At 38.2% G+C, this 16,497-nt stretch overlaps 1 protein-coding gene across 1 annotated transcript in view; it reads left to right on the forward strand.

Moving 5' to 3' along the window:
• Positions 1-2,226: 2,226 nt before the first annotated feature.
• Positions 2,227-16,497, forward strand: part of LOC134678685 (failed axon connections) — a 38,993-nt gene continuing 24,722 nt past the window's right edge. The window contains exon 1 of the mRNA XM_063537339.1: positions 2,227-2,672. Coding sequence (XP_063393409.1) covers positions 2,367-2,672 — 306 coding nt within the window. The 5' untranslated portion in view covers positions 2,227-2,366. The remainder of the gene's footprint in view (positions 2,673-16,497) is intronic.

A 16,497-nucleotide genomic window follows, 5' to 3' on the forward strand; every position in this document is an offset into this window, starting at 1 on the left:
GGGTACCAATCTTCACCTGGCCCTAAAAGTCCGAAATGCCTCAGTGAGGCGAGCTTTCATGCGAGGTCAAAGTCGTACTTCAGGATAAGTAGCTGAGCACAGACGCGAACCAATGTCCATTGTATTAAAAAGCGAGACTGCAGGACGAGCTTGGCGCAGCGAGGCCAAAGGCTAAACTGAAGTAGAGGAGATTTGGAACACAACCCAATGGTAAATTGAGTTAAAAAGAGAGGCTGTAGGTCGAACTCAGTCATCTCCACATTGCTCGAAAAACTCGAAGACACCAGCGAGATGAGCTTTCATGCGAGGCAAAAGGCCAAGCTTATGAAATCAATGTTGATTTTTGTTAAAAAGCGATGCCGAGCAATTGGTCGAGCTGTAAGAACGCAGCTCACTAACACAAATCAATCATTATTGTTATGTGATGTTTAATAATAAAATAGCACATGAGTTGCACAACATGAGCCTATTGTGTAGTTGCCTATTTATTTCTGAATAATTATAATGTGAGCCATCAGTTAAATATTAATCCGTGTTTTCGGTAGGCACCTATGAATATTATGAAAATAAGAAAATAATAAGGGCTTTTTAGTTAATTTTGCTGAAGTCGCTAATGTCAACGACTTTACGTTTACATTACACAAGTACATATAAAATTTACAATTAAATTACGCGCGAAAACAATAACTTCCGGTGTTGTTTACAATTATTTCGTTATTGGTATTTTTTTATAAATCATAATGATTAATATTTCTATAATACTTCACTGGTTTTAACTACAATCTACTGTATGAAAAATTATATATTTAAATCTTTATTAATTTAAAAAGACATGAAAAGTGATTCATAATGACTACTGCCGAAAGCTGATTGGATGGAGCGTAACGGCCATTTTAAGCGTTGCATAGCAACCAGTCGTTCATTTGATTTATCATATGCGGCAGATCGCCAGCGGCAAGCGGACAGGATACCTTTGTTAACTTAATGCTGCGTAGACGTGCGCGCCGAGCTAAAATTTGCCGGCGGCGGCGCGCCGGCTTTTTTGGTCGGCGCGGCGCGGCGGCGCCGGCGTGTGGCAATTTTTTTCATGTAGGTATTACCTACTAAAACTGCAAAAATTTACTACGTATAGTTTTTCACTAGCATTATACTTACGCAAACGCTGTTCTTGTACATATCCCCGATTCTAATATACATTGATTTTAAACAAAAGGGGGTGGCTGTCTTCACGCTAGCCACCCCAAACCACTTTTTGTAAGTTTTTTTGGTCTAGATAGCAAGATATTCGTTAGTTCATGATTGTTCAGGCATTAGAATCGTTAGGGCCCCGAATCCTTAATTATTTTTTTTTCAAAGTGGGGTGGCTGTCTTCACGCTAACCACCCCACCCCGAAATCAGCCAAATTAACTATGTGAAGTCATCGGGCGACGTTAGTTTACGTTTGTTCAGGCATTAAAATCGTTAGGATCTCATTAGATTTGCCATAAAAGCTACTTGCAGGCTGAGGATTCGTTTTAAACGGACGACCTTGGGAGTCCGTTTAGTTGAATCCGAAGCCAGCAAGTAGCCTTCCAGCCGAGTCATATATAGTGCTTTTCTCAAAACCGGGCAAGTGCGAGTCGGACTCGCGCACGAAGGGTTCCGTACCATAATGCAAAAAAACGATAAAAAAAGCAAACAAAAAAACGGTCACCCATCCAAGTACTGACCACTCCCGACGTTGCTTAACTTTGGTCAAAAATCATGTTTGTTGTATGGGAGCCCCATTTAAATCTTTATTTTATTCTGTTTTTAGTATTTTTTATTATAGCGGCAACAGAAATACATCATCTGTGAAAATTTCAACTGTCTAGCTATCACGATTCGTGAGATACAGCCTGGTGACAGACAGACGGACGGACGGACGGACAGCAAAGTTTTAGTAATAGGGTCCCGTTTTACCCTTTGGGTACGGAACCCTAAAAAGTTTGGAACTCGACAAATAATGGAATTTGTATGCAACATTGCAGTACCAAAATCGAGACTGCAATGTTTTTAAGTTTTTAATTTTTGACTGACCATAAACTACGCGCTTCGCGACCTATTTTTTAGACGGCAAAGTAGACTTTGCCGTCCATTTTTGAGAAAATTCATATATCGGCGCGCCGAGAGGATCAGCCGGCGGCGGCGGCGCGTATGAATGGCGGCGCGGCGCGGCGGCGCCGGCGCGGCGCGCACGTCTAATGCTGCGTTTGCAACGCGCCCTAGCATAGCGGCTGTGAACTAAATTTATTTAGGCGGCGCTGTCTCTCGGGTCGGGCTTGTCTTGTGATTTCAGTGCGTGAACAATTAAGTTTTTGAAAAAGACTATTAGTTATTTGTAAAAATGGCAACAGAGGTAACGAATAATGCACCGGTTATAACTGAAAAAGAGAAAGAATTGAAAGAAGATGCCGCCGTAGATAATGGTCAAACTAAAGAAGAGGCGCCGGCTGTGGCAGAGAAAGTAGAAGAAAAGGCTGAAGAGAAAAAACCTGAACCGGCACCACCAAAACCTACAGTGCATAAAGTTAATTTCGAAAAAGATATCGTATATTTGTATCAGTTTTCGCGAACACCGGTGTTGCCGTCGACATCCCCGTACTGCTTGAAGGTAGAAACATGGCTGCGTTTGGCTGGCGTAAAGTACGAGGTAAGTGCTGAATGAAACTTAATGGCATTTTATGTCTTTTGTTTTTATTAGAAACTTAAAAACAGGCAACTAGCTGGCATGTGATAGAAATCCGGAATTCTGACGTCGAATATGTTGGGTACTTGGGTTTTCAGGACCGGTTTTAGAGCTGTTGCTGATTCGTGTATCGACAAATTATGTAGTATTGTAGTGAAAATAACTACGTATTTGATTTAGAATTTTGAAACTATTGCAAAGCTCACAACATTTTGTTACAGTAGTTGAAAACGTTGAACTACGATAAAGCACCTGCGAATTTTGCGATGTCTGCGAATGTCACAATTTTTATAGTATTTCGATTAACTTAGAATTTCATTAAATAAAAAATTGCCAGTTATTTCTGTATAATATAAAAAAAAATCTTTTAAATATAGGTACTTGAGATACACAGAATGACATGAAATATATATATTGGCTTAATAAATGCGTTTGTATGCATTATCAATTATCAATGTTCAATATTTAAATCACTGCAACTTATAAAACAAAGCCTCCAGCACAACTGTCTGTTTGTGTGTCTATTCGCGATAAACTCGAAAACTACTGAACGGATTTATATGAGGTTTTCACCTATCAATAGACTGATTCTTGAGGAAGGTTTAGGTGTATAATTTTATTGAGGTTTTGTGTAACTTGTGCGAAGCCTGGGACGGGTCTCTAGTATTTATAAGTTGAAATGAACAGAACGGAAAGGATGCACCACTGAATATTTATTGTTGAGCAGTTGTACTCATAAATAAATATAATATAGAACAAAATAATAATTCTAAAAAGTATCTTATGTCCTGTCTTGGGACTCGAAATATCTGTATACCAAATTTCAATTAAATCGGTTGAGCGGTTTAAGCGTGAAGAGGAATTTAAAAAAAAAGGTATTTGTTTAAAGTTTATATGTTTTTTCTTAGGAAAGGTGTCAATGTGATACCAAAAATGAATTTAGCACCCCCGATTTATACGAAAATGATACCAAACACGACTTAACAGCTTCACTAATGTAGATATCAAGATAAAATTGAAAGCCCTAAATAAACTTTCAAGAGCCAATATCTCAAAAACTTCAAGATATGGTAAAACTTGACTAGATAAAACTTGTAACTAATTTTATCAGCTTTCGGTTTGTCTTAGTAGTCATGTCGCTAAGACGCAAAGTTTCCAAGATATCAATGAAAAACCGAAAAATTTGACCTTCTTACCCCCCTCTACCCCCCAGCACCGGGGCTACAGCCGGGGACTTTTGATATGTTCACCTCCTAACTAGTCCAAACAAAGTTACGGAGTCAAAAATTGTGTTCCTAGCATTTCCCTCTACAACGTTTTTTGAGCATTCATTTCCTGACCTATTAACAAATCAAAACTTTTACTAGGTATTAGCAAAAAGAATAGAGGGGTCCTGTCATAGTAAATTTAGTAGTCACAGTAAATTTTACTGCCATCTATCGACACATGACTAAAACTCAAAATGAAAACGTATAAAATTATCAAAAAAATGTATTTATGGATAAATGATTTTATTATATTTATATCGTTTTGATCCATGTTTATTCACTGATATCTACTTATGTGTTAAAATTGTTAAATTTGAAACGATGTCGTTACGCCATCTAGCCAAGCATAGGCTAAAGGTGTGTGCGGTATCTATCCGAGAATGACTTTTTCTTGATTTCCGAGGCATGTTTTTTCCTTAGACTTTATTCATCATATACGAAGTTACATATGTCTAAGGTATTAGCAATGGAAAGTATTTTTGTACAGTTGAGTTATAAATATGTATACATTTTTTCACTTCATCCAGCAATCCATTGAAAAAATGTACAATACATACATACTTCATTATAAACTCTACTGAAAGAAGTAGTTTGTTAACTCCCAACAAATATTTAAAAAATATTCATAATCAGCTATAGTAAACTGGCATTTAAAGTTTATTTAATAGAATTAGTTTATTAGCACACTTTGGGCACAAATCTCACTTAGTTTGCCATAATGCAAGTTTAGTTAGTAGTTGGTTTGAGTTGAGTAGTTTAGTTAGTAGTAGGGTCATCAGGCTATATTAGTCCACTGCTGGACATAGCCCTCCCCTAAAGAGCGCCAAAGCGCCCAGTCTTCAGGTTGCCGCATCCAGCATCTGCCTGCAGTCTTTCGCAGATCGTCATCCCACCTGGTCGGAGTAGTAGGGTACCTATGGGCTATGTCAGATTCTGTAGATTTTGTGTCACACTTTTTAACCAAATTTATTATCACTGAAAAACTCTTATTTGATGATGGGAGCCAGGCAGGAAAACGATGTTTAAATTATTTATAGTTATTGATGAAAAATCTCTGCAATGGTTAACTTTAGACAAGTTTTTAGCTTTGTCTGTATGTCACATCAAGTTTACTCTGAGGTAACTTTACTAAGTATTATCCCACCAAAAACATAAATGTAAAAAAGGAGAGCCAAGTTCAATACAAAAATTATGCTTGGCTGTGGGGCTCGCCGCAAAAAGAATGGAGATCTAAATGAGTGCCACTGCCAAGTTCTATGCAAAATCCAAATATGTATTTATAGGAACAAAATAACATTATAAACAAGTATTAAACTCTATTTCTTTGCTTTATTGGATACCTATAACAATTGCTGTTATTTAAAAAAATGTGAGATCTTAAAGTAGGTTAGATTTGACTTGGCCAGTTTTCATTACATCAATCATTTTATATATATTGTAATTCTGATAAAATCTGGTCAAGCCAAATCTAACCTACTTTAAGATCTCACATTTTTTTAAATAACAGCAATTGTTATAGGTATCCAATAAAGCAAAGAAATAGAGTTTAATACTTGTTTATAATGTTATTTTGTTCCTATAAATACATATTTGGATTTTGCATAGAACTTGGCAGTGGCACTCATTTAGATCTCCATTCTTTTTGCGGCGAGCCCCACAGCCAAGCATAATTTTTGTATTGAACTTGGCTCTCCTTTTTTACATTTATGTTTTTGGTGGGATATCAATACTTTTTGTAAAGAAAACTAGGCAGGTATTGAGATTTAATGTTTTTTCTTGTGTTTCCGCTGTATGGTTTTTACTTCTGTTCTTTGTATAATTATGTGGTGCCGCGCGCCGCCGACGACACACCGTTGGCCGGTTGTTTAGAGCGTATTACAAGTTTTTTGTATGGGGACACCACTTATTTTTTGATTAAACTTTATTTTAATATAGCAAATATAATAATACATATATTGGGGTAGTTTCAAATATCTGCTTGTAACGGTTCCAACGCTACAATAAAAAAATATTTTTTTTGTATGGGGACCCCCCCTATTTTTTAACTTTTTTTTATTTGTAGATTTTTTCCTACGCTTACACACAATAACCGAGCTGGATTCCAAATTTTATCCTTCTAGGTCATCTGGAAGTAGGTTAGGTTTAGGTACTTATATGTCAGTCCCAATAAAAAATGGTTTTTTTGTATGGGGACCCCCCCCTATTTTTAAACTTTATTTTATTTTTAGATTTTTTCCTACGGTTACACACAATAACCGAGCTGGATTCCAAATTTCATCCTTCTAGGTCATCTGGAAGTAGGTTAGGTTTAGGTACTTATATGTCAGTCCCAATAAAAAATGTTTTTTTTGTATGGGGACCCCCCCTATTTTTTAACTTTATTTTATTTTTAGATTTTTTCCTACGGTTACACACAATAACCAAGCTGGATTCCAAATTTCATCCTTCTAGGTCATCTGGAAGTAGGTTAGGTTTAGGTACTATAAGTCATAAGTCAGTCTTAAAATTTACGACTTTTTGACCTTCATATCTTTATAACCGTTTGAGCTAGCTTCATGAAATTTGGGCTTCTAGATATCCTTATGGATATAATTAAACACACGTAGTTTTATGTGTTTACGTCAAAGATGTTTTGAGTTATAGAAGGGTCAAAAGTGGCACCAAGTGGTTCGTGTAATATTACACTCGCGCGCTGGCTAGCCAGTTCCTTTGCTTGAACTTGGCTTGACACGCTGCCGCGTGTCTAGATTCTTATGTACAATTGTACAGTCACCATCAGATATATCCGACCGGCCAAGGTGTTCACAATATCTGAACACGCACTCTAACGCCCTAACAATAGAGGCGTGCTCAGATATTTGTGAGCGCCTTGGCCGCTCCGATATATCTGATGGCGACTGTACCATCACGCTTCGCGATTGTTACGCCATTTAGGATCCTAACTGAATTGGTTGTCAATACTTTTTACGCTATAAAATTTCCAGTTTAGCAAGAACCCTAAATGGCATAACAATCCCGTGTGGTGACTGTACCTACCAAGAATATGCGTAATGGAGTTTTTTGTATAATTATGACTAAAATAAGACCACACCTGACATTACTGTGTCGTATTAATTACATCGATGCATTTAATGCACCTAACGGTAATTAAAGTAAAGTTTTATTTTTGTATTCAATTGTTAGATAGCTTCATGAATAAAATTACCCATTACCTAATGAATAGAATGGAAACAACCAGAAAAGTCCAAATTACTCCAATAGGTGGGTCAAATTGAAGATAAAATTGAATTGAAGATACCTCCTATAATACTAACTGCTTTGAATTGCATTAAAATTAGTTGGGTTGTATGATTCAAAGTTCAAACATCCAATTCTGGTCCATTTACCAAGACATATTTATAATGAGTAGCTAAACCTGCGCCATGTTTAAATTGGTAGGTATAAGAACACGTATGTCAAGATTCAAGACAGAGACGAAGGGTAGTATATTTGAAATTTGAATGTACAGTCGCCGTGAGATTTATCAGAGCTGCCTAAGTGCTCAAAAATATCTGAACTCGCGCTCTAGCGCCTTGACAATAGAGGCGAGTTCAGATATTTGTGAGCACCTTGGCCGCTCAGATATGTATGATAGCGACTGTACACGTACAAGTGCCCGTACGATATAATTCTTAAGCCCATCACAGATGGAGCGATAATACATATATTCACATTAATATACCGTAAGACACCGAGCTATAAAATCTTAAGGTATCTTAAGATGCTTTGCTATAAGATATCGTAATATACCAAAATATATATTATAACTAGCTGTGTGTGTGGAACTGTGGACTCTGTCAAATAGTAAGCAAAGAGTCGATATATCCTTTTGGTATACTTAAATTATCGCTCCGTCTGTGACGGGCTTTATAAAGTGATATCCCTGACTATTTTATCATTCTCATCAGCTCCCAACTCCCAACAGGCACGTCCCTATAAAGTATTTAAGAAGACATAAGTTCCCATTGGATCTAATGAAACGACTAAAGTAAAACTGAATTCTATTCACCTAGTAGTGGATCAAAGGAGGGGATCCTAGCTACTAGTACACAGGCGCAGCCTTGGAATGCTGATGCCCTTTGCGCGTTTCGTATACGACAAACGATCACAACAAAACATAAAACCGCAATAATACTGTATCCCCTCCCCTTTCTTCTGTTTCCTTTCCGTACCTTTAAACACAATTTTCCTGGGTAAAAGTAATACCAGGTGCCAGGTTCTAAAAAACTGTCCGCGCCTAATTTACCTAATTCAAAACCGTGCTACGGATTTGCAATGCTTTAGCAACAAGCATCAGTTTATACACAAAGATTCAGATTTTTTACAAAAACACGAAAAAAAATATAGATAAATAAATAAAATAAATATTATAGGACATTCTTACACAGATTGACTAAGTCCCACAGTAAGCTCAAGAAGGCTTGTGTTGTGGGTACTCAGGCAACGATATATATAATATACAAATACTTAAATACATAGAAAACACCCATGACTCAGGAACAAATATCTGTATCATCATACAAATAAATGCCCTTACTGGGATTCGAACCCAGGACCATCGGCTTCGCAGGCAGGGTCACTACCCACTATAGTAGAAGAGCGGGCCGCAAATTTTCTAACCGACTTGATACCACGATGAAATGCACAATGGTTTCCCACAAAAGTGATGCTAAGTCCGAATTCGATAGTCTGCCACGGCGGAACTTGCCGAAAGTACGAAAAAGAAGGCCACTTCCGGTGCGAAAAAAGGGGGCTGATTTAACCCATCTGATACCGAAATAATAGTTATGGCAGCAGTTAGAAATTTACATGTAGACACATAAAAGCGAAGTCTGCCAGTATTGTTTTTGCCGGAAGTGCTTGGCAGACGCTCTCAAAGGTGGCCACCGGGACCCCTAATTTAACCCATCTGATACCACCATGAAACCAATTCCAGTCGGTAGGTATGAACCCTCATGTCATGAATATATAAGTCTGCCAAGGCTTTTCCTGCCGAAAGACCTTGGCAGACGAGATTATGTGAGCAAGGTAACCATCGGTTACCGTACACTAACCCATCTGATACCACCATGAAACCAATTCCAGTCGGTAGGTATGAACCCCCATTTTAGGAAAATATAAGTCTGCCAAGGTTTTTCCTGCCGAAACACCTTGGCAGACGAGATTATAAGCAAGATGACCATCGGTTACCGTACACTAACCCATCTGATACCACGATAAAACCAATTCCAGTCGGTAGGTATGAACCCTCATTTCAGGAATATATAAGTCTGCCAGGGCTTTTCCTGCCGAAACACCTGGGCAGACGAGATTATGTTGGCAAGGTGTACATCAGTTACCCTACATCAACCCATCTGATACCACCATGAAACCAATTCCAGTCGGTAGGTATGAAACCCCATTTCAGGAATATATAAGTCTGCCAAGGCTTTTCTTGCCGAAACACCTTGGCAGACGAGATTATAAGCAAGATGACCATCGGTTACCATACACTAACCCATCTGATACCACCATGAAACCAATTCCAGTCGGTAGTTATGAACCCCCATTTGAGGAATATATAAGTCTGCCAAGGTTTTTTCTGCCGAAACACCTTGGCAGACGAGATTATAAGCAAGATGGCCATCGGTTACCGTACACTAACCCATCTGATACCACCATGAAACCAATTCCACTCGGTAGGTATAAACCCTCATTTCAGGAATATATAAGTCTGCCAAGACCTTTCCTGCCGAAACACCTTGGCAGACGAGATTATGTAAGCAAGATGGTCATCTTGCTTATAATCCCGTTTGCCAAGGTGTTTCGGCAGGAAAAGCCCTGGCAGACTTATATATTCCTGAAATGAGGGTTCATACCTACCGATTGGAATTGATTTCATCGTGGTATCAGATGGGTTAGTGTACGGTAACCGATGGCCATCTTGCTTATAATCTCGTCTGCCAAGGTGTTTCGGCAGGAAAAGCCTTGGCAGACTTATATATTCCTGAAATGGGGGTTCATACCTACCGACTGGATTTGGTTTCATGGTGGTATCAGATGGGTTGATGTAGGGTAACTGATGTACACCTTGCCAACATAATCTCGTCTGCCAAGGTGTTTCGGCAGGAAAAGCCCTGGCAGACTTATATATTCCTGAAATGATGGTTCATACCTACCGACTGGAATTGGTTTCATCGTGGTATCAGATGGGTTAGTGTACGGTAACCGATGGTCAATTTGCTTATAATCTCGTCTGCCAAGGTGTTTCGGCAGGAAAAACCTTGGCAGACTTATATGTTCCTAAAATGGGGGTTCATACCTACCGACTGGAATTGGTTTCATGGTGGTATCAGATGGGTTAGTGTAGGTTAACCGATGGTTACCTTGTTCACATAATCTCGTCTGCCAAGGTGTTTCGGCAGGAAAAGCCTTGGCAGACTTATATATTCCTGACATGAGGGTTCATACCTACCGACTGGAATTGGTTTCATGGTGGTATCAGATGGGTTAAATTAGGGGTCCCGGTGGCCACCTTTGAGAGCGTCTGCCAAGCACTTCCGGCAAAAAAAATACTGGCAGACTTCACTTTTATGTTTCTACATGTAAATTTCTAACTGCTGCCATAACTTTTATTTCGGTATCAGATGGGTTAAATCAGCCCCCTTTTTTTGCACCGGAAGTGGCCTTCTTTTTCGTACTTTCGGCAAGTTCCGCCGTGGCAGACTATCGAATTCGGACTTAGCATCACTTTTATGGGAAACTATTGTGCATTTCATCGTGGTATCAAGTCGGTTAGAAAATTTGCGGCCGGCTCTTCTACTACTAGGCCAGACCGGTCGTCAACAGATAAGTAGTAAAATCCATGTCCACTGAGCCTACTTCGGAAACTAGTATTGAGCCCAATCCCAATCATTGGGCCCACTTCGCGAACGATTTGGGAACAGTTAACATAAATAATCCATAAAGTTAGAAAAACGAAAGCCAAGGAAACTTTCTTTTCAATCAAACTTTCAGAGTCACGCAAACCTAAATAATCTAGCAGTGTTGCTTTTATTCGTGAACAATAAACCAGCTGAAGTTACATTTAAGTACTCCATACGTTTAAGTTATTAATAAGTAAATATTTAATTAATAATGGTGAATTAAAGACGTCATTTCATTAACCAGGAAATTATAGTTTCTCAGTTTCTGCTTCTGTAATTCTTGTCGGCTACCACATAATGATAACAGTCTGCAGGTCTGCACAGGTGATGAAATAACTATGAATTGTATTCTGATCATAGCTTCTGCTGACATACACTGCATCAGTAAAGGTTAGCTCACGATTTTATGCACGTCACGTCTTACATACCTGCTGCAAATAGGTTTGACATGGAGCAACAATCAATATTTGTATACCTGTCCGTTTTCTCTTCTGATAAGGCGAGACCGAAAGGGCCAAGGAAATAAAATGTGTATTTAACTATACAAACATTTCCACCGTAACCGACGCATGGGCATGATCTTATACCGAAGTTTAGAAATTATTGCGTGAAAGTACAACGGTAATGAGCAAGCGATTTCCCGGATGAGCACGTATACGTATTAGGCAGGCGGTGGTGGGTGTATTAGATAGGAATGCGCGTTACGAATAATGATAACTTACCTATAACGAGGCGCAAGTTATTAGCCACCATACCTACTGCTTTCTTAATGGATAAGCCGGTAACATAACCGATAGTGCTACTACTTATTTGAAAAATAATAATTATATTTAAAAAACCGGGCAAGTGCGAGTCGGACTCGCGCACGAAGGGTTCCGTACTATAAAGCAAAAAAAAAAAACGGAAAAAAATGCAAAAAGAAAACGGTCACCCATCCAAGTACTGACCACGCCCGACGTTGCTTAACTTTGGTCAAAAATCACGTTTGCTGTATGAGAGCCCCACTTAAATCTTTATTTTATTCTGTTTTTAGTATTTGTTGTTATAGCGGCAACAGAAATACATCATCTGTGAAAATTTCAACTGTCTAGCTATCACGGTTCGTGAGATAGAGCCTGGTGACAGACAGACGGACGGACGGACGGACAGCGAAGTCTTAGTAACAGGGTCCCGTTTTACCCTTTGGGTACGGAACCCTAAAAATAACTAAGATATATAAAAACATACAACACTATTATTTTTCGTGTGAGACTTTAATTTTATCGTCAGAATATTTGTAGTTACATATATACGAATACGTAAAAACGCTGATATTCGGCAATAACACAAATATTTGCAAAATCTAAAACTAAGATCAATATTAAACTAGTGACAAAACATTGATCAACGCTTGTGCATTCTTTATGTACCTTTGTAATTTCGTATGCGTCAGAACAGAGGGCCTACCGCGAACGACGTTCGACGTGTTGCCTTCCTGTCACACTTAAGTACGAATTTACAAGTGCGACAGAGAGGCAACACGTCGAACGTAGTTCTCGCTAGGCCCCCAGAACATGGCACAGCGCACGTCGGCGGGGCTGTAGAATTCCTATCATGCTTGTTTACAAGTTAGTCGTGGCTGGAAGGGTACTAGAAGGACTAATGGATACGTGCGTACATTGATAATGCTCCAACCTGCGCGGCACATACTGTTTAACGCAGTTTAATAGCATTCATGGTTATTTTATTGTAATTACGTTTACATCGGTAGGTTTACTCGGCAAGTTCCTACATCACTAGTTAATGCACGGTGCAGATAGTAGCACACAGACGTGAAATTCTTTTGGATTATTAAATCCATTTTGTTGTTTTATATTCATGTTCTTTAAATTAACAAAGCCAGTAAAAAATCTTGAGTTAAAGAAACTGACACAAAGTAGGTTAGTGTTCAAAGTTTCACAAAGTGTTCTTGATAATTTCTAACAATCATTTCTTAGGTTATAACCATGACAATTAAGTTTTTAAAACATTATAAATATACAATATACCTATATCAACATGTTTTGAAAATGTATTAATGCTATTCCGTAGTTAAAGAAATGAAACAAGCACGCCTTTCTTTCAAGAACATAAATCCCGCAATATCGGAGGACAGTGCGCCTGTCCCATCGCTCTTATTACTTACCTATAGCTGTATGAGTAGGTACTTGAGTATGTTTATTTAGCTCGCTCCAGGGGGAGGGTGTAGGACGAACGGTATTCAGGCCGTTGCCCTTTTGCATTAACCTTGCTCGCCATCTACATGCCTGCAATAAAACTAATGACCCGAATGCGGTGCCCCTATCAAACTGACGCTCTCAATATGTGCCGCACTCCGTGTATTTAGTTTTTGAAACCTCATTTTTTTAATACAGTACACTGGTTTTATCTGAGCAGCGTGATATAGCTGGTTTGTTAGTGCACACCGTTGTATGGGGACCTTGCACTTTGCGCTGTAACTTGGCACAGTTAATTCTTAGCTGGTCATGAGCAGATACAGACCGGGAGACATCGAGAGCCACCTCTCAATTAGTGGGGGAGGAGGGGGGCAAGTTCGACACTGCCGCGCTTCACTTGGAGCTACATTTCTCTAAAAATATACCTATTAGAGCATGTGATATATCATTTTCGGATAAATTAAGGACGAGGAATCTATTTTTAGAACAAAAACAATGCACTTTCTAACAAAAAAAAGAATAAAGTAGAAAAGATTAAAAAACGTATTTTATATTATTTTATATTTACTATTTTTTTTAAAGTGTAGCAGGAATCTGAAAACTAAAAATATAGTCGTAAAGCTACACTATTATATATAAAATATATAGTTTATTATACAAATCTGTTGATAAATGGCAGATAAAAAATAATATTAAGCGTGGGTCAGAGTGATCTAAATACAAAATATTATTAAGGTGGGAAAGTTACTTATAACTTGTTCTACAAATTTGTTTATTTTTTTAGTTTTTCATAAAAAAATCGTAAACGGTAGCACACAGCGAAAAAATATCTTTTACGTAAATAATCTGTTTCAGATTTCTTATGAAGTAAGTGCTACTTTTTTTCGCTAGGATGAATATTTAAAAAAAATTGAAGGGAGAAAATAAATTCAAAGGTCCCCTTTTTTAGTAATTCGTAAATAATTCGTAAACGATGGCCAATAGCACAATGATATTACCTTTTATATTTGTTACATAAATGTAGATTTTTTATAAGTATGTATATCGTCGCCTAGTACCCATAGTACAAGCTTTGCTTAGTTTGGGGCTATGTTGATCTGTGTAAGATGTCCCCCTAATATTTATTTATTTAATTTTTTTTAATTATTACAGAACATTCGGTTTTTATTAATTATTACAACGCCATCTTAAACGCTCGATTGATGGTTCTTGAGATTTGTGTAATCAAGGTTTCACTATATCTCTTACCAAATTATCATTATATTACATAATACTTATTATTAATTAATATTTCCTGTGTAATGTTAATGTTCCTCTCGTTAATTAATCAGAGAATAATATTAGTCTACCCGTGTACCTAACCGTATAATAAATAACCAGAAAGATAAATGGTTTGCATTTCACATCAGTCACATCACGTTATCGGTATGGGAAAGAAAATGACAAAAAAACCGGCCAAGTGCGAGTCGGACTCGAGCACGAAGGGTTCCGTGCCATTACGCAAAAAACGGCAAATAAAATCACGTTTGTTGTAATACATCATCTGCTTAGCTATCACGGTCCAGGAGATATAGCTTGGCGACAGACAGACAGACGGACAGCGGAGTCTTAATAGTAATAGGGTCCCGTTTTTACCCTTTGGGTTCGGAACCCTAAAAAAACTGCAAACGAGATACCTATTAGTTTACCTTATTTCTAACAGCTGCGTAGGTGTGATGGAACCTGCAAAGGTTAATCATAATGTTTACTTTCATATATCTTGATGTCGTTAAAAGTTACGGAATAGGGCTGCATACAATTAACTATCATTCTACAAAGGAACATTGTCATGTACAAAGTATACTTATACTTTCATGTTAATTTATGACCATATTTTCGAATGACTAACAAGTCAAATAGGTGAAGAGTTCGAGAGATAAAATGTCCCCTTGCTGGCCTAAGGCCCAGCGCGGCGGTCATCGACCCAATTCCAGTGGGCGACGGCTTAATAGAGGCACGCAATCATTAATCTCTAAGATACCAGTCAAACAGTAATTTTACTGGCCTCAGAGGATTCATATATGTAATTTGAACCGTTTCTTTTAACTGCGCACTTGAGATTCTATGTAGGCACTTATTTATTTCCTCTTGATGACCACATGCAGCCGGGATAAAACACATTCTCATGTGGTCAGCATCTGCGTCAAACATCTGACTCATATTTTGGAAAATATGTTATGTACATAGTAATACAGACAATAGGAGGAAGGAACAAGGAATATATATATGACTTAGTTTTACAGGCAATCTATGTTGCATTTTACAAAACTACTTGTTGGCTATTTGCCAACCATTTTTGTTAGCGAGAGAGTCAAACAGCGAACTTGTAACTTATATTGGCTAGTACTTAAATTAAGGCTTAAGTACGCGGTGCGCGTACCCGTATATGCCGTATGGCCGTATCGTTGCATCAAAGTCATCAAATCAAATCAAGGTGACACGGGTGACTAAATTTATCAATTCTTTGCCGATCAGTGTTGTTCCTCTTTAGGTTTGCCGTGTGCGGAATCTTAAACTTCCGTGCTTCAAGAGAAAATCTGAAGAATATTGCCGTATCACAAAAACCTACGCAAAAGTGCAGGAAAAAAGTATGGGAGATACAGCAATGGAACAGCTGCTGTATGCCCTGTTTTTGAACATAATGCACGTGAATTGCCGTATTTTACGGCAATTACCGTATAGTTATGGAACATAACTGTTACCGATTGGCATCCATACGTATAGGCTTGTACATAAATCACAACTCGAAGATCATAATATCATAAAGTCTTAAAGGTCCAGGACGTCCAGGTGTTGAAAAAACACTATATATAGCAACTAGCTTCTTTAACCTTCAGGCCCCATTCGCACGACAGCTTTTTCAAAGCGCGTTAAAAAAATGCGTTTGAATGAGACAAATGGATAGCCATGTATGTATTCACCCGACAGCGATGGCGCTTTTTATCAAGCGTTGTTGGATTTTCGACTTTAAGCCTTGGTCATTAACTCGAATTTAGAGTGCGGACAGATTAGGAGGAAGGAACAAGGAATATATATATGACTTAGTTTTACAGGCAATCTATGTTGCATTTTACAAAACTACTTGTTGGCTATTTGCCAACCATTTTTGTTAGCGAGAGAGTCAAACAGCGAACTTGTAACTTATATTGGCTACTACTTAAATTAAGGCTCAAGTACGCGGTGCGCGTACCCGTATAGGCCGTATGGCCGTATCGTTGCATCAAAGTCATCAAATCAAATCAAGGTGACACGGGTGACTAAATTTATCAATTCTTTGCCGATCAGTGTTGTTCCTCTTTAGGTTTGCCGTGTGCGGAATCTTAAACTTCCGTGCTTCAAGAGA

This window comes from Cydia fagiglandana, chromosome Z (genome assembly GCF_963556715.1).
Source record: "Cydia fagiglandana chromosome Z, ilCydFagi1.1, whole genome shotgun sequence".
NCBI lineage: Eukaryota > Metazoa > Arthropoda > Insecta > Lepidoptera > Tortricidae > Cydia > Cydia fagiglandana.